Raw genomic sequence first — 20155 nt, forward strand, 5'->3', positions numbered from 1 at the left:
ACCATGTATAGAATGCAAGCACAGAATGCAAGCACAGTTAAAAGGAGAGTTCCTTGGATAATCACAGTGGGGTTGGATCAAGGGTTGGACTTGATGATCTCGGAGGTCTCTTGCAACCCAGTTAATTCTGTGATTCTGTGGTTCTGTGATAAGTGAACTTATCCAAATGAATTAGAGACTTGGAAAGCACAATTACCATGTTAACACCTACACAGAAAGCATCAGGGAAATAGCTTCAGTTAATTGATTATGTGTCTAGGTATATGTAAACTTAAGGTAAGATGTTTTAAGTAGAGACCTCTAGATTTTTGCTGTCTCATTGCCCCATGTCATAACCATTGCCATGCACTGTTCAATGAAAGTGAAGAAAATAACCTTTCAGAAAGATAGTAGATCACTTGGCAAAGATTGTGTCTCAAGCCTCCTTACAAAAGTGTGAAAAGAAATCAGTCTGAAATAAGTCTGATTACTAATAGAGTCCTGTATTGAAAGAGGAAAAGGAAAATTTTTTCTTTCTGAGTGAATATGAACAGAAATTACAGTGCATTGAAAAGTAACTAATTTTTTTCGGTCAGTTCTAAATAGAAAACAAATTTTAAGTGTCTGTTTTAGAATAGAGAGGCTCAGAAATCTTAATTTTTAAATGTAAATACACACTGGGAGGTGAGGGGAGAGAAAAGAGTTATTCTGCTAAAATTGGGTCAAGATTGCCCTTATGGGCCATATCTGCAGCTTATGATCCTGCTGAGAAACCTTGTGGGGCTTTTATCTAGCTGTACATACATTTGTGTCAAAAACACCAGTTAAGATGATGTACAGAAGAATTGTATGTTGGCATTAAACTGGTTAATGCATCCCTCCAGAAACTGTTGCCTTATGTAATAAGAACATATATCTTCTTGTTTTGTTACTAATTGCATATTGTTTTTTACGTTAAGCTTGGTTTTGTATCAGCCAGTTAAAGTGCTGTTGAAGACAATATATTACTTATCCCTTCTGCTTGATTTTGGGCAACACAGGTTATGTCCAAGCATCAAAGCAAGACAAGAAGTTCATGGCTTGTGCTCCAGATTACTCCTATGCTGCTCTTTGTGAGTGCTTGCGACGAGTTTTCATCTATCGTCAGCCGACTCCTCTGGCCACAGTTCTCTACAACAGGAAGGAAGGAAGACAAGTAGGACAGGTTGCTAAGCAGCTAGTAGCAACCCTGGAATCACATGATCCTATCTTAGGCTTTCAAGCTACAAATGAGAGATTATTTGTTCTCACAACAAAAACCTTGTTTTTAATAAAGGTGAACTCTGGAAATTAATTATTCAGTGTGCTCTGCTGTAGTCTGTGTTAACAATTTGTTGTAGAACTGGATAGGTAGATGATCTGACAAGTTCAGTGCAATTTGCTGAAATTCAAAAAGGGGATGTTTTACAGTGGAACCAAATTTTCTCATTAGAATTTGTCTGTAAGATGGTGACAAAGGTTTTCGACTTTGCTGCCACTGAAATAAACTTTTTCAGAGCTATGGGAAAGTGTCTTCTGCATCAACAGCTTTGTCAAAGCAATTGTCAGAGGCTGCTACTGCACATGTGAATAGGTTTATGCATTGTTTGTTCCAAGTGACTTTGTTTGCCATACTTCTGACTTTTGAGAATCCAATTCTGGTTTTAAATGCCACTGTTTACATATGAAAAAAGTAGATAAAGAGTTAAAAGCATATGATGTGCAAAGTAGAATGTATCATTAAAAGAAACAATCCCCAATTCAAATACTGTTGACCAAAAAGCTGTTTTGATATTTTGACATTCAGTAGCACTGAGTGAAATGTGAATGAAATGGATGGAGTGTTACGTATCTTATACAGGTAATTAAGTGGAGCAATTTCATTGCATATGCACATTTTAGATTATTGGTTTGGGACTTACTCATACAGTGAAATCTGTTCACATTTTTAAGAGACACTGGAATACCTTCTAGAAGCTTTTTACAGAAACAAAGTAAGGGTCAATGTATAGCTGGCAAATACACATTGAATGCTATTAGTTAAAGTCTGGTTATACTCTCAGGTGTGCCATTTTCATATGACCTTGTACTTCATCTCAAGTGACTCATTTACAATGAGAAAATGGCTGACAGAAAAGCACCAGTATTGCAAAAAGCACCAGTATTGTAACCTGGGATGGGAAACTCAGAAGTGCTGCTCCTGCCTCTGATCCCACTGTAAATGCTGTGTTATTGCTTAACCTTTCTGTCTGTGAGGCACAAGTTCAGATGTGGTATATTTGCAACGTAAGAGGACTCAGGCCAGTGAGGATACTTTGGTTTAACAAACTGCTGTTGTTAATTGAGTGGAATAGTTGTGTCTGAAGACTTCTGGATTTGGTTTTTTTTTTTCTTTAAATTGGCATTGTCGATACATTTAAACCAAAGGGACAGTTGTGACAACTCCACCCTGGGTTGGGTTTTTTTTCATAGTTTACTTTAAACTCTGTAACAAAGAATGCCTAATATATTGTATGCTGGCAGGAAAGCTGCTGTTGTCTGTGGTACCAAAGTACTGAGAGAGTCACAAATATAAGTGGCCTTTTAGTTTGCATTTCTCTTCCGATATCATTTCAGAACTCTATAAGAGTATTGAGAGAAAAGTAAGTGTTTCTTTAGTTGTGATTGTCTTTACTCTTCTGTAAATTCTCCTGACTTGTATTGGTGAACTGATTAAATAGTAAGTGAGAATTTAAGAGAGAGGCAAGCAGTTGTACCTTGCAAAAACCCTTCAAATGCAGCAAATTTCCAAGGAACCTGATTTTCCTTCTCCTTACTGTAGGATTATGTCATATATCTAATATTGAAAAGTTTTTCCTTGCTCTTTTAAAACTATCTTGGAAATGCTTTTTCAAAAGGCTTAGTGAATGTATTACCGTTTCATGACTGTTTTGCATCTAAATTTTAATGGGCAACAATGTCAAACAAGGTGGTAGAATTTCTGCAGGGTCCTGTAGAAAAGACTTCATATAGCTTATTACTTTACAGCAAAAATTAAGTGTTTTTACATGTATATGAATATTATTTAGTAACCTGAGATTTACTCGTTGTGAACACAGAGTTAAGAATGTGATATTTGAGAAATGAAGGAGTGAAGGATTCATAGGCAACATGATTTTGTCACCTTGGGCCTCTTGCAGGAATCTTCGATACAGATGAGAATTTCAGCTTGCTTTGTCAAATTCATCTTGCTGTGAAGTAGATATCTGGAAACATGCTCTGCTGTCTTGGGCATCAGTGGAAACAAAGTCAAATGAAATGATTACCTCTTCAGAGGCTGTATTACAATATGTAATGACTAAAACTCACATTCTGCCCAAATGTGTGTCCGTTCAAGGGAGTTCTTGTTTACTTCTGGAAATAACTGAACACAGGGAAAAGGTTCATCCCTTTTTCCATGTTACTCATCTGTGTTTGCAATCATGATGTTCTCAAAAGGGAATACTCTCTGTCTTATTGTGCTTTCTATGAGAGTTAAGGGTATTTTATTAATTAAAAGATCTGTTATCTTGAGGAACCTGTCATGCTGTTACAGGGCAATCCCAAGCACAAAAGCAGGCTGGGCAGGGAATGGATTAAGAGCAGCCCTGGAGAGAAGGACTTGGGGTTGCTGGTGGGTGAGTGGCTGGACATGAGCTGGCAATGTACACTTACAGGCCAGAAAGCCAAACACGTCCTGGGCTACATCACGGGAAGCAAGTCGAGGGAGGTGGCTCTGCCCTGGTGAAAACAGTTGCCCTGGTGAAACTGCTCTGGTGAAACCCCACCTGGAGTGGTTCCGCAATGTAAGAAAGACATGGACCTGTTGGAGTGAGTCCAGGGGAGGGACACAAATATGATCAGAGGGCTGGGGCACTTCTGCTATGAAGACAGCCTGTGAGCGCTGGCATTGTTCAGCCTGGAGAAGAGAGAGCTCTGGGGAGACCTTATAGTACCTAAAGGGGGCCTGCAAGAGAGTTGGAGAGGGATTTTGGACAAGGACATGTAGTGATAGAATGAGGAATGGCTTTAAACTGAAGGAGGGTAGGTTTAGATTAGGTATTGGAAGAAATGCTTTACTTTGAGGATAATGAGGCACTGGAACAGGTTGCCCAGAGCAGCTGTGGCTGCCCCATCCCTTGAAGTGTTCAAGGCCAGGCTGGACTGGGCTTTGAGCAACCTGGTCTAGTGGAAGGTGTCCCTGCCCATGGCAGAGTGGTTGGAACTAGATGGTCTTTAAGATCCCTTCCAACCCAAACCATTCTATAATAACTAGGGTTTTATTTCTTGAAATCTTACATTTTAAAAGACAGTTCTTCCAGAGAGGTCCCAATCACAATCTCTTTACAGAACTTCTGAGAAATTATTTGGCTATTACAGATTTGCATTATTTGTTTTTAGTACTCTTTTTCAGTGTTTTCCTTGGCTGCATATTTGGAGTCCATCATGTATTCTTCTACAACTTTAAATAAATGGAAAAAATGTAAAATTTATTAAGAAAGGGGTTTTTAATTATTTTAAAGGATTTATGTTAATTTCAAATCTGTATCGCTTCCTATGCTACTGAAATAAAATAGAAAAATAGAAATAAATCCTTAAAGTTATACTTATGTTAAGGAACTTTCTGTTAGGGCAAAGTTCTAAAGGGTGTCTGCTGCAGGACCTGTTGCCAAGGTGTGCACTATTGCACTCCTTGCTTATCTCTGTGAAATCTTCTTAATGTTCCATATCTGCCAACATACAAATTTACAGAGGTAGTTACTGGAGGGGGTTAAGTATTCAGGCGTATTCTTGTTTTAAAGTGCACATTGTGCCTTTTATCCTGTGTCTTTTTTTGTGTACAAGACCCAATTGATCTGGGCAAATCCTTCTAGGTGGAAGAGGGAGATCTGCCCTTCCTTCCTGTCCCCCACCTCAGCACAGGTGTGCTTTTGTGCTGGAACGTGAAGGAGATGAAGAAGGATTTGATTTGTGCGTATGTCATTAATGAAGTAGTAGACCCTGTGAGAGTAGAAATAAGGTTGAAGCTTATATTTTATTTCAGTTTTCTGTACTTGGTTTCAATAATGGACCACTAGAATTTTGTATTTTCCTCGCCTTCTGTTGATTTATGTTTTCACTTCTCATTATGCAGATTAGATGAACTTAAAGCCTGCAGTCAATCACACATTAATTTTGGTTTAAAAATTTGTGCTGCCAGTCCTATGTGCCATTTGTAATACATTTCTGGAAATCTGGTGGGATTTGTTTCTCCTCCTCCCCATTTTTATTTGTGCTATGGATAAAGATCAGCAAGGTCAAAAGATAACTAGTCTTGACCAAAAGGCTTGGCTGTTGCTTGGCGAAGTATTTGCTGGAGTAATATTTTTTTGCTTTATAAAAGTTTTAAGTTACTCCTGAAAAAATTTTTTTTCATAAAGATATTTATGATGAAGTGTAGCTGAGTATCAAAGTTACAGTGATAGATATAATTAACAATTTCAGAAGCAGACCTGGAAATACACTTGTCATAATCTTTACTAATCTAACGCTCTAGGGAAAATATCCTTTTATTTCAGTATGATTTGGCAATCCAATTGGCAGTTGCAAAGAATTGTCAAAAACAACAGGAGAAAGTAAGTGTTAAAAATAATCATTTTAGACTATCACATAATTCATCATTATGCTATGATGACCCTATCTACTAGTGTATTCCACTAACACATTTCTTAATGCATTAATTACATTCTGAATGTGCCAGAGTTGTGTGTGTGTGTACAGTGGTATTTTCATCTACATCTTTATATGCACACACTTATATGTATCCATACTGCCTTAGAGTATCGGGGAGGGTGGGGTGGCTTCCAAGAGGAGAACCTTTTAACATTACTGACAGCAAAGCAAAGATTCTTTATTAACCTGTTTATGACTCTGTTGTAAAACTTAAGTATAAATACTTTGCTGTATGCTAAAACATGGATTTACACTTGGGAATAAGTTCTTGAATGTGAATAAATGCTGATTAGTAGTTCGAAGGCCCTTTGAATCTGCATTGCAATGGTTTTGGTTTGACTTTTTTACTGTTTAGGTTTTCCTGTGCATGTTGCCCCACATCAAAATGCAAACACCTGTAAGTCTGACATTTATAAATGTGTTGCAGTGTCATAGAAACCGCTTTTTGTGAAAACATCAGTCAAGAATCCTGTGGCGTTTTCTTCTGCTGAGGATTAAATATGATATATCTCAATATTTCATTATACACAAACTTAAAACAGCTCCAAGGCAGAGTATTGACTAGATGCCTCAAGTCGGCAGAAATGATGTAGGAATAATAAGCATTTATTTTTATCAAAAAAAGTGATGTTTAGCAGGGGGAAAAAAAAAAGATCCACTGAATACTAATTCAATCACTTCAGGCACTAAAATTGGAGCTGATTGGCCTTTAATGATTTTTCTCTTTGAAGCTATTAGTTCTCCCTGTTTCATGTATTCCTCTCTAATAAATATAGAGTACCTTATGGTAATTTTAGTTTTAACAGTTTATGGGAATGTTCTGAGTAACTGAATTAGACTTGAATTAGCATGTGGACTACCTAACATGCAGGCGTGAGGTACGAGATGGATACATCTAGTCAAAAAGAGACTAGGAACTCAGGCTCCTGATTTGATCAAGGACTGGTGACTCAACAAAAATAAAAACTGATGCTTTGAAGACATTCTCATTGCAATGTCAGATTCTAAAAAGAGTTAAAATATGAGAAACTGTGCAGAATCATCATAGGATCATAGAATGGTTTGGGTTGGAAAGGACCTTAAGAATCATCCAGTTACAATACTCCTGCCATGGGAAGGGACACCTTTCACTGGACCAACATCCACAACTTCTCTGGGCAACTTGTCCTAGTGCTTCACTACCCTCACAGTAAAGAATTTCTTCTTATTATCTAATCTAAACCTAGTCTCATTTAAAGCCCTTGTCCTATCAGTGCATGCCCTCCAGCTTTCTTGTAGGCCCCTTTTAGGTACTGGAAGATGCTGTAAAGTCTCCCTGGAGCCATCTCTTCTCCAGGCTGTACAACCCCAATACTTTCTGCCTGTCTTCACAGGAGAATAAGCCTGCTTAGGCCAGATAAGATATACACACGCTCCCTTTTAAAATCTTACACTCCACTCAAAGCAGTTGGATCAATCAGAAAGAGAACATTTGTGATCAAGTCTTCCTCTGTTGCCATTTTTATGCATTTGGCAAGGGTAAGTCATCAGCAAAACTGCCTGGATGCTGGCGTGATTGGATTCACTCCTTTTGTGCTGTTTCTTGCCTGATGCAGCTCCAGGTAGTTGCTGCTGTCTGAAAAATTCACAAGGGTAGTAGTTAACAAGATATTTAAGCAAAAAGCATTTGCTACTGTTAGCAGCACAGTTTTGAACCCCTTTGAAACCAATGTGACATCTGATAAAATCTGCATTTTCAGTTTTCTCATAAAACAAATGAACAAAAAAAACCCACGCTGAACAAACAAACAAAAAAAAACCCACACAAAAACCACCCCAAAACACCTAAAACTCAGGCTGCTTTATTGTTGTTTCACTGTTTTTTCTGGGAAGTACACAAATACCTTCTTCTTTCTGTTCTTAGAAATCTTTGTGCTGTAAAAAATGGATGTAATATCCTCGAAGTTTGAACCTGATGTGTCTTAGTGCCATGGGGACCACTGACTCAGTTGTGTTTCAGAGAAAAATTAGTGTAAGTTGCTTAAACTTGCTTAAATTGGGAAGTGGGCGAAAAGTGAAGTCAGCTTATTTTTATGGGTTCACTCTGTCTGTTTGCATGGCTGCAGTCTCTGAGGTCCATGGAACTCAACATACTGGGAGGTTTCAGATGCCCAAAGAGGGAGCTGTGGGCTATTTAGCACAATGCATCACTGTGCGAACTCATCTGGTGTGTCTATGCAGATTTTGGTGCTCCTACTCAGTTACCTGACATCTCAAATCTATTTTCTATGATGCCAGAAATAAGTTAACTTGCTAACTGACTTGCTTACTACTTTGGAAGGAAAGAGCACACAGTAGATTCTTGGAGATACATTTCTATATTAAATGTGACATATCAGTTACATGATTTTGACTTCAGGTTGATTAACGTTTACAATTAACGACTTCCCAGAACTCAGATTTTCTAGTGGAATTATTCACAGACTTGTGGATCAACATATGAGAACATGAATTCAGAACTGGAGATAATTAGCAGTTCTCATTAGTATTTGATTTTCATTTGGTTATTCTGTCTTCACTATGTGAACTCAATTTCTTAAAACCTGTAAGAACTATTCCACTTTGCAATCTTTTGCTTCCTTCTCTATTTTTAAGGAGGAAACTTTTGTGCCTCCAGATGTTGTGTGGGTTAGAGTTCCTGTGATGACAGCACAGAGTCCAGATTCAGAGAAATTTTTAAAAGCCAGGCCAAGGAAGGTGTGTTGTTTTTTAAGATGTTTTGATTTTTTCACATTAAAATACTTGAGTGGAAACAGGGTATATCATTGCTGCCAACTGAGGAAATTATTCAGAGAAAAAAAGTGAATATTTAAAATAAATTGAGTATCATATGTGTTTATATGTATGAAAATGTGCACAGAAGACGAGGAGAGAAGAGAACCATATGGTAGTGGGTTACAGACGGCTGTACTGCTTAGGGAAATTAATACTCTAAGCAGTGACATATACGAGCCCGCTGGGGTTCAGATGTTCTTCTGCTGGTGCTTTAAGAAACCAGCTGAATCAATAAACAAACATTTGAAAAACAAAACACTAAGCCAGCACCAAGCTTAAAAATTCAGAGAAGAAGCCCTTAAAAAGGACTTATCAAAAAGGTCTGGGCTTCTGCTAAGACTGAAATACAAGTAAGATTAAAATGAACTTGTCTATATATTTGTGCTGCCCTATAGCTACAAAGTATGTTTTCTGCTGTTTACATTTTTTTCTTAACCTGTAAAAATATTGTACTAAATCAATATTAACATATTTAAGTACTGAATCAGAGTAATTAGAAAAATCCTTTAGACATATAATTCACTTTTACTCAAAATACATGCTTTCCCCCTTCATAAAAACAATAAAGGTTTTTATACAAGATTCCTTTCTTTATTCTGTGTCTTTGTCAGAAACAAACTTTTATCGGGAAAAAAATGCACTGGAAACTGCACAAAGGTAATTTCAAAGCAAAGATATTTGGAATTCTTTCTTCAGGACACATATCCATCTTATGAGGGATGTGTTTTACTTTGCTGCTGGGGGTAATGTTCTTCCTAGGGGAAAATGTTGAAACTGTTACAGTACGAGGGTGGGAGCTGTCTGGAGAATATTTCAGCTATTCCCCCAGCAGAACATAAACAGCCCAGCAAAGCTGCTCAGTAGTGAGTTCTTTGCACTTCAACCAAGACTGCAATGCCTGCGTGCCCTAATACACATGAACTGGACTTCTTCATGTTGTGCTTTCTTAGAAAGAAAACAAACAGGCATGGTAAGCACTAATAGTACATTGCATTGTTTGTTTAGGTTTACTCTGAAGGAATGTTAAAAATCACATCATATTCATGTGAGAGTGGAGAGTGGTATCACTAAACTTGTAAGGAAATGTAATCAGATCTTAATTGACTGACAACCGTCAGCATTCAGTGTCTCCATTAACCTCAGCAAGTCCAAGGCATGAGCAGCCTGTTTCTCCAGGGGAATGCTATGGAGAGTGCTGTCAAAGGCTGCTAAATTCCAGGTAGACAACATCCACAGCCTTTCCCTCATCTACTGAGCAGATCACCTTGTCACAGAAGGAGATCAGATTAGCCAAGCAGGACCTGCCTTTCACAAACCCACACTGGCTGGGTCTGGTCCCCTGGTTGTCCTGCATGTGCTGTGTGATGGCACTCGAGATGATCTGCTCCATGGCCTTCCCCAGCACTGAGGTCAGGCTGACAGACCTGTAGTTCCCTGGGTCCTCCTTCTGCCCCTTCTTGTCCATGGGTGTCCAGTCAACTAGGACCTTATTTGCCTGGTTATCCAGGACTGCTGGTAAATGATGGAAAGTGACTTGCTGAGCAATTCTGCCAGGTCCCATTTGGCCTGTAGACTTGGGTGTGTCTGAGTGGTGAATGTGAAGAATGTTTTCTAGTCTCAAACCATTGCTCAAACCCACTGCTGATGTGATTGTCAATAAATTCTGTTCACGAGCACTTTTTTACATATGTATATCATCTGGCATTTTAATTTTTTTGTGTGTCTCTTGGGGAGGGGGATACAGGATGCATTTATCTGCAGATGTATTAGCTGTGCATATCCATCATAAATTCCTTCTCTGCCTGTATTCTTTTACTTCAAGTTCTTAGTTGTCCTGTCTGCAAAAACATACTCTGTGGTCATTCTGTCCCAATGCCATCTCCTGAGGTTTTTGTGTTTGTTTGTGGTTTTCATGTTTTCGTTGGTTGGTTGGTTTTGGTTTGCAGGGGTTTTTTTCCTCTCTTTTTTCAACCATTCTAGCTGTTTAGAAACATGCATAGTGGGCTGAGGAGTTCCTAGTCAGGCTGAGTGTCACAGGCTGGATCTATACCAAGTTCTGAATTTCACTGTAATCAAGGGAGAAGGATGTGTCTGGCGTCACCCGATGGGCAGCCACTTCTTGCAAATCATCAAGCAGGGACTGCAGCAAGTCAGGGGAAAATAAAAATTTAAATGAGCATAGGTTTGAGTTAAACAGCTCTTTTAGACTTTTTTTTTTTTTTTTTTTTTGTGTGTGTGTGTATTGTGTTTAAAATCTGCAGAACACAATATGGAAGACACTCAAAACTGAGACATAATTTTTTGTGCCTTTTCATGTGCCTTTATTGGCAGCAAACCAGCCCATGATAGGTGGCTTTTTGTCTGCCTGAGGAGGTTGGCACTTGCAGGGGGCTACTAGAAAGACTGGAGGGGAGAAGGGAAAAATCAATCCAAACCTGAGAATGAGCCCAAAAGATAGGAGATCTTTTATGTCGTAGAAGTATCACCTCTAGTAATAAAACCTATTACCTTTTTTTCTGTGACTCTTGGAAAGACCCAAGTTGACAGGTTTTTTTTCTTTTGCTACATCAAAAAAGATGGATCTCAGCAGCCTAGTTTATCCTCTGTCTCTTTTTTTTCATCTTTTTATCCCCAAAAGAAAATTGGTGTGTTTTCTGTGGTATTCTCAGTGACACAAAGACTACATTTAGTGTGTTGCACACAAGCCATTCATTCACTATGACATAAATCTTTAATCCTTTGATATGTCATGGCACTTTCAAGTGCCATTTACAATTGTCACTCACTGAATTTTTGGGAGATAAATATCTTTTCACCAATGTAAAGATGCTCTCAGCTTGATTATGCTCTCAGCTAAACTGAAAGATGTACACTCTAACTAAGTGAAAAATCAGTTTATTTTTTCACTTGGTTTTCTGTGTTGACTGATTTCTACCCAGTTGAACAGAGACATGAAGAACTCTGCATAATAAGATTTTTATAACTTTTATTAAAATAAACTGCTAGGAAGAGGAAAGAAACCCTAGAAATGCCACAGCTGAGGCAAGGCATCAGTCATGGCTACTTGCTTTCATATCAGTACCAGAAAGTCCCTCAAAGTTTCTATGAAACAGGAATTATTTCTCTGTTCTTAATACCTGTGGAACAATTTGTTCCCAAGAGTGTGTATGTCACTAGCTAAATACTTTAAAAAACAAACCAGGCACAGTCTGTGTCAGTCTGGATCCCGTCTGAATTGCAGAGACAGCATGAAAGTGCATGAGGATGGAAAGGACACTGGGCTCCTGGACAATATGGACCTATACTGGAGGAAGGTTTTTAAACAGGATGATGGTGCATATTAGCTATAACTGGCCCTTGGATCAGCCTGTATGTGGAAATCTTAGAAACTCAACATTTGATAGGATGCCCTGAGGCAGGAGAATAACTTGTATGGGCAGAAACACCATCCTACAGATGGAACTCTGTGGGTGCTGGCACTTCTGAAATGCAAGAGGATTTTCAGGTGAGATAAGGAGTAGAAAACAAGAGTACCTCTGCTTTGATTAGTGCTTGGCTAAACATAATGAAGAGGAAATGCTGCAGCACCTGAGTGCTCTTTGTTCATTCGATGGCTTGCCTTTATTTTCTGAGAGAGGGTGGGTTTGTTCAGGCTCACTTTCAGCAGTGATGACAGGAAGACATCACAAATTACACTCTAAATTATCATGGTTAAAAATCTAGCTAATTATCTAGGTCTGAAATTAATTAAATTTCTGTTGGAGGTAGCCTGGATGAGGAAGAGGAGTTTAGAAGGTGGAAGGAAACAGCTTCTGGCAACATAGGCCAGACAGCATCAGACAAATAGACTGTGTATGTTAGATTGTAAGTTTCTCCCATAGGAGAAAGCAGACAGTTCCTGATTGGACAGTGTCCAGGGTATGCATCTGCCCTTTCCAATTAAGTACTTAGTAGTTATCTAAAGATTCATGTATCCCCACTCTTTATGCATGTCAGTCCCAAATCCTAACCAATGCCCTGTCCAAGTTTATACATACCTTTCCCCTTTTTCCAGAATCTTCCTTATATGCCTATAAAAACTTTCCATTTTGTAAACTGAAGTTAGATCAGCTATTAGCACCCAAAGCTGCTGTCTCTGTGCTGACTGTCTCCTGAGTTCGGCCAATACTTAACATCTGGATGAGACTAAATATGATTCTGCCAGGCACCCCAACAAGAACTGCAGCTCAGATGAAGAACCCGCTGGTCTGAGTGACCCCGAAATCCCAAAACCATGATAAATTTCTGCCTTTTCAGGTCCCGACCCAGATGCCTGTTGATGGTTTTGTTTGGGGTTTTTCCTCCCCTGCTGTTCATATCTGTTTTTTGTCAGTTCAGTTCTGGATGTTGTCTGCTTTCTCCTACAGGGCTTGGATGATGCATCAAACTACTTTAAAGGTCCCCTCTCCCATGGTGGATGTACATCCACCCTGTTTTGTGTCTGAAGTGACTACGAGTCACAGGCCAACTGCAAATTAGAGGACCTGCCTTGATACATTCAGAGGTGCTAGGAAATTTTTGTCTTTTGAAAATGCTGAACTGTTGCAAAGTAACCAACCAGAGTTTTCTATAGAGGAATATTTACAAGTGCATTGGATTGAAATTTTCATTCACAGTAGTAAATTCTACTACTTAGTGTTCATTCATAAATCTGTAAAGCCTGGCATTCTCACTCCAGTGAAAGTAAGATAACTGAAATGAGGAAAATCCTCATTCCGTCAACATCTGTGGGGATTCTGCCACATAGGTATATGAGTACTTTACTCCCTCTTCTTGTGTCTCAAGCTCCATGTATTTGGTTTTGACAATGCTTGGTTAGGCTACATGCAATTGTGCCAAAAGAACTTACCTGAAATTCCTGTGTCTGAATAGCAATTGTCACCAGTTTGGATATTTTAGCACTGTACCCCAGTAGAATTTGCCTCCTCTAGACAGCCTATGAAGTTGTCTAGATTCTTTGAAGATGTTAAATTGTAGATGTATAAATTTCCATATGTAGACTTGGAATTCAAATATTTTGAGTATCTACTTCTGCCTTTAAATCTCACTTGATTTTTGGATTTGAACATGTCAATCAAAATTCTTGTACTTTGAGCTGGAGAATCAGAGGGAAGTCACTCTGGAGTCATATATTCTCAGACTCCAAAAGAAAGACACTTTTATGGACCGGTCTGTAGCATAACCTCCCAGTGATGAAAAATGAATCTTGCAAAGGACTCAGAACTGAAAAGCACCCCCACAAGAACGAGGCATTGGTGACAAAAACTACCAAGTCCTCCATTACTTTGATATTTACTGTGACTGAGGCAGTGCACCTGATTGTGTGGATTTATTTTTAATCTTTCCTAGCTGAACCAGATGGAATCTCTGAGACACACAGGCACTGTTTAGGAGACATGTTCCCCCAACTTTGATTACTTTGAAAAGTTAAACTTCCACTGTCAGAAAACAAATCCTAATTCAAAGTCTAGATACTTACAGGGCTCTTTGGTTCTTCCTCTTTAGCTCGTTAGAGGATTCAAGCTGCTAATACTTAAATATTTTGCAAATTAGGCCCTGAGTATCTCATTTTGCACAGAAAAACATTCCATTTTAATTATTTTGTTGAACATGAAAGCATGTCTAGCTCTAAGCAATCAGGCAGTCTGCAACTCTAATTAGCCATCCAAATATAAGTATTTTGCAGCTTTGATTACTCATCCAGTTAGAAAAATTCTCTATTTCTAATGCAAGAAGATTATATTTGTAGCAAACTTAAGGCAAATATTTGATCTGAAAACAACAGAGATGAAGGCTTATTTCCTCTTCTCAAGAGACCTGATGTGCTCTGGCCCTTTTGATGCTACATCATGGAGATGCTAAAATGTGTTACTTGAAGAAAGCAATTTCTGAACTATACAGATCTTTTGCTCAGAATGCATCTGCTATTTATCTGCTGTCAAACAACCTGCAATAGAAACAGTCTATGTATAATCAAGGATGCTCTTTGAGTAGTCCTCATGCTGAGCTATCTGAGAAGCAGTGGAAGCTGAAGGGAGGGAAAGGGAGCTGGAAGTGGTACATGTTGTGATGGATTCTGGCATCTTTAAGATCTTGGGGAGCTAGGTCCAGACACTCATCTCCTCAGTTTGCAAATTCTGAACCAGGTTCTTGATATAACATTCATATTAAAAATATTTCTTACCAAGCTTTTTCTTCCAATTTCATGTGGTATTAATAAAGAAGATAGAGTGTACTGCAATCTTGTTTCCCTTGCTCCAACACTTTGCATTTCTTGAACTACTGAAAGGCAAATTCTGTTCTACAAAAAATTTTCTTTCTTGCTTTCATTCCTACTACCATCTGGATCAATTGTAGGAATAATTAATCTATGCATAAGTAATTAATACTGTCTCTTTCAGCCAACTTCTGAAACTTAAAAAAATCTCAAACCAATTTTTGACCCACTCCTATTTATTGGTGGGATTCATGGTAACAGATGTAGAAGCAGAAGGTGTTTTTGCCCTTTCATTCCTGATCAGTAAAACATTTCTCTAATTTTCAATTAATTTTAATTAATTTTCAAATAATTTCCTGAAATGAGGGACTATGAAAAATGACATTCTAAAGATTGGAGCAATGATGGATTGGTTTGGTACAGCTCCTGCTCATGCTGGCAGGGAATGATTCATGTGATATTCCCTCTTCATGTCAAAAAATTAAGTTTCAAACCCCTTAGTCATTCTGCAGAAGATGCCACAGTAACACAGCACTTCGCCTATTACCAAGGTTTATAATTTAACTAATAAGAAAATTTTCCCCTCAGTCCTCGTTTTTCTTTTACAGACTTGTTACCTGGGGAAAATAAGCAGCAGGGGGGCTGTACTGATGATCAGTTTTCTGGTACTTCTTTCCCAGGGAAGCTTTGCAAACTTTAAGTGCTCAAACCTCACAAAAACACAGTCCCTGTGAAGGCAAAGCATGTTATTTAGCTATACAATATATATTGATATATTAGCCTGTTGCAATTGATATATTAGCCTGTTCCAGACATGTTATTGGGTAAACAACAATTAAACAACTGAAGGAAATAAGTTAAATAGAATACAGGACATAAAGAAATGCTCTATACAGCCTTTCTAAGTACTGGAAACTGTCCTGAAAATGAATGAACAAACTGGAGAAATTTTGTGTTGGAAATAATCCAAAGACACTGAGGTGATTGGAAATTTTAACTGCAAGAAGAATTTGAATTCAAATACAACTCATCATCTGGCATCAGGCAAATTCTGCAAAAAGCTGGTTTCTTCAGGACCTTTGCACAAAAAGGGCACCCCACCACAGGGACCTGTGTCAAAGGCTCAGCAGCAGACTCTGCCCTGTGGCATGGGACTGAGGGATGTGGGCAGCTTGGCCACCGCAGCCCTCCTTGTGCTGGCAGATCCAGTTTGTGGCTGAGGATGGATGCTGCAAGCTGCCTATGTGTCTGGTTATAAATGTGTTGTGCCTTCATCACGGGCACAGTCTCAGCCTCTCTCTGCCTGTGCTGTGGCAATAAGTGCTGCCAAGACCATGAGCTTCTCAGAGACTGCAATAACCAGATTACAAAACATCAGAGCAGCACTCATGGAAATAAAGGCTCAAAGTCATTTTTGCATGGGTATTCCCATAAAGACTCACTGATTCTTACAACCATAGTGATAGAGAGCACAGATCGCAGGACAGTGTCCTTGCAAGGTCCTTACTGATGCCAAAATCGAGAGGGCAGCATCATTCATGAAACTGAGGCATATGATTTACCAGAGACATGTACCTGTCAAATGTAAGTAGCTCCACAAAGAGGATGTTCTGGAGAGCAGAAGGGACACTTGGCTTGTGGGGACTTGTGCTAGTTTTTGTGTGCTCCAAGAGTTTCACTGGTTTGTCTTAGTGAACAAAGGAAACAAAATGAAGTCAGAAATCAAACTTTGACTCCATCCCAGCCACAAACCTTCAAATGGGATTTGCAGCATGAACAGCACAGCTAGGGATGATAAATGGCCTAGAGCAAAAAGAAAAGGATGAGATAGCTTCCTTTGGGGGGAAAAATAAAAAATAAATCCTTCTGAACAGACTAGAGAGAAAAACATCTTCACTCAAAAGTCTGGAAATTGAATCCCTGCTGCAGAGGTTACCTGTTGCTCATTTCTCTTACTGATGTCCATGTATGTGGATTGTACCCACTGTTAATAAACACAGATTTTAGTGATTAACCTTACCAGATATACAACATAAATTTACTTTTAGCTACCTCACTAATGGCAGGTGTCCTACATATCCAGTGTGCTCACTTGGGTTTACCGAGGGATATCCCTTCAAAGATTGTCTTTTGAGTATTGAAATAGAAAGGATTAAAAGAATTTATTTCTCATTTGAGATATTTTTCGATGAAGTCTTTTATTCCCCCACTGTGCATCTTATACAGTCATTTAGACTTGCTGCTTCTGGCACAGTCTAAGAGATTAGATTTCTGAAATACTGAAAGAAGTCCAGCTGTTTTACTGAAACCAGAATCAGAAAAATCTGACTTCATATATCTCTCATTAAGTGGGAAAATTCATTCCAGTGTCTCCTCTTACTGTGACAGTTGTCCCCAGAATGAGATTAGTGTTTAGGACTAAGATTACATCAGGATTGAAAAGTTTGCCATGTCTTATTACTGGGGTAAGGGGGGAAAATAAACCCCATTTCCAGACTTAGTCTCACATTTTAACAAAAGACAGAGTTTGTCTATTGCTTGCTATAGGCCTGTGACAAATGGTGCTGCCACTGCTGTAGCATCACAACTCCTGCTTTACCCAGGTACACTGTAGCATGCTCGTGACAGCAGCATGGGACAGTGGAAGGAAGGGGGAGGCATTGTCTGCAAAGGTGCTGTCTCCATGTAGGCAGTGGTGATGCTCCCCTGTGTGCAGTGAGGGGTCTCAGGAAGGGATCATGATCTCGAGAGGTGATGTGTGTGATCAGGGTGGAGCTGTTCTGTGCTTTCTCTGGCAGAAAACAGGGCACCAGTGGTAGGCTTTTTGTGCCAGAGGCAGCAACTGGAGTTGTGAGCTTGACCTACAGGGTGGGAAGTGAAGGGGATTAATGACACAGGAATGCGATTTAAAAAATAAATTTGCAATTAATTAGCCAATGCTGTTCCACAAAGCTTTTAAGCACAAATAGGTCACTAAGCATATGCTTGTGTTTGATGAATTTGGTGGTACAAAGAACTTTACTAGCACTTCAGCACAAACTTAGATTCTTTGAGAAAGGCACTTACAAAACTAAAGTTATTTAGTGCCATAATTAGACACCATATACCCCTTCTGTAGTGCTTTTTAACCATATCTAAGTGGCCTTCTTTCTTTGCTCTGTACTACTCATTTCTCTTATCCTTTTACTGGCTTCTGGTGAACAGCAGAATCTGCAAACAGTATAAAACCCTTATTCTGTGAAAAATAAAATTCCAAATTTTCTAGAACACAGTTCAGTTTCAGATCTGGATGCAAAGGATGAAACTGCTGGCAGAGAACAAAACAACTGTTTTAAGTTTAACTTCATTATGGAGATCAAGTAGACAGCTTTGGAGAAGAAGAATCATAAATAAAAAATAGTAAAGTCATTTAGTTCCCACGAGGGAGAGTGGCTGGGCCTATGCTAACACTCGAACTAGACCACCATGTGCTCACTAGCTTCAGACCCAACAGGCACCACATGGTCCATGCCTGCACCGTATAAATTCTTTTACCCTCACCAAGGGGGTAGCAACACACAAAGTTCTTATTTGGAATATTGCCAGGCCAGGCTAACTCCCATTCTTTCCCTGTGAAAGTGTCACTTGCCAGGGGCTAAATGTGCTGCAGAGACTGTACAGCAGCTTAACAGTGTCGGCAGCAGCAGAACAGAGCCCATCCTGACACTGAACTCACTACTATTCACTACATGGAATTATCATCTGCAGAATAGTACTCCTGAGCACCAAAATATTTATTTTAAGAAGTCAAAATAGAAGAGGTCTATTGAACTTCAGTCTGACACTCCAGAATGTCCATAGCACTGGGGGAAAAAAAAGAGAGTTTGTAATTTAAAAATGCGATCTTGCTGTCTGAGCCCACTTCATGGCCCCCTATGTTTTGTAATACATCAGCCAAAGCAGTCTCTTTCAAGATCTTGTCACTTGCTATTTTAAGGTAACATCAACAGCTTTTGAAGTTTCTTTGATATGCAACTTGTTACTAGACGTGATTTCTAAAAAATTAGACTAACCCGTTCTCACTGCAGTAGAGACACAGCAATCTGCCTCTCCCACACATCCACTTTATCCTCTCACAGTGCTGCTGACTCTTTTAATTGTTGTTCTGCATAAACAGCATAGGATCCAGTATTATATTTTAAAATTTCATGTTTGCATCATAATGAGTCAATTTTTGAAGGTGCTTCCTCCCATCAAAACTGTCTTTTCTTATTTATTTTCTAAATCTATGTCCTATGCCCTAAATAATTTAACAACCCTTTGTAATTTCTGCTAATTTTCCTCCTGAATGATAATGCCTGTGGCAGCGTCATTCAGCGTGGCCTGCCTTTCAAGATACCCTAAATTTTTCCATAATTTCCTTCTAAATATGCTTTGCTGTATTTCAGATAAAAATCAGTGTCAGATGAGACAAATCTGTTAATCCAATTTGCTGCCTGTAGTTTCCCCAGACACTGGGAGCTGACTCATGTTATTGTTTTCTCTAATGTAGTTATTGTCCAGAAGTAGAAAAAAAATCAGTTTGTGATCAATAGGGATTTTTTTCATTGCTACATCTGTGGAGATGGCAGCAGACTTGCACAATTACATTCTGAATTGATAGAAACTCAAGAGATAGACTGAGATATCTCTTACCTCACATGGGTGCTACTTAATTTAGACTCTACTTCTTTTCTGTACTTTATTTTATTGGAAGCTATGAGTTAAGTGAAGCTTTTGAGTGAAAGTCTCTACTTATAATCTTATTTTCATTATTCCCTATTTTGATATATACTAGCTATAGAATATAAATGGTTGTTAACAGTGAGAAGGAGCATTCATACACTTTACACATAATAGAAGTTTATCATGTGAGATTGTTATTATTTTCCATGGTTTCATGCATTCTGTCTGTTTGTCCCATGCTTTAGCCTTGGCAGACCAAGAGCTTTTCTCTTCTGCCTGGATCCTGAACATCTGCAGAGCAGGAACACCTCACTGTCTGATGTGCAGTCAGGGTATAGCTCTCCCAGCACAGATGCAGTTTTGCTTTCCCCTACTTTTTCCCCACTGAAATCAAGAGCTGGAAGAGACTCCAAATGCCTGAGAAGGGTTGAGGAGTTGTGATGAAAGAGGAACGCTCCATCAGGCAGTTGTAATCTGTGTGGGTCCGTGCTGCCATAATGCATTTCTGCAGAGTGTTGGGTATTGTATTAGTATCACTTTGGGAAACTGCATCCAGTGGTGAATGTAAGCTCATGTGTTTCAGGAGGGAAATTTAGTGAGATTTAGGTTAAAACTTGGAGTATTACGTGGCTGAAGGCTGCCAAGGCCCTTAGG

The 20155-nt window shown here is 39.0% G+C and overlaps 1 protein-coding gene across 1 annotated transcript in view; it reads left to right on the forward strand.

Moving 5' to 3' along the window:
• NUDCD1 (NudC domain containing 1) overlaps positions 1–3203 on the forward strand; it is a 36780-nt gene extending 33577 nt beyond the window's left edge. The window contains exon 10 of the mRNA XM_050305759.1: positions 1020–3203. Coding sequence (XP_050161716.1) covers positions 1020–1312 — 293 coding nt within the window. The 3' untranslated portion in view covers positions 1313–3203. The remainder of the gene's footprint in view (positions 1–1019) is intronic.
• Positions 3204–20155: the final 16952 nt, after the last annotated feature.

Source organism: Myiozetetes cayanensis, unplaced genomic scaffold (genome assembly GCF_022539395.1).
Source record: "Myiozetetes cayanensis isolate MyiCay16 unplaced genomic scaffold, myiCay2020 scf1, whole genome shotgun sequence".
NCBI classification, from domain to species: domain Eukaryota; kingdom Metazoa; phylum Chordata; class Aves; order Passeriformes; family Tyrannidae; genus Myiozetetes; species Myiozetetes cayanensis.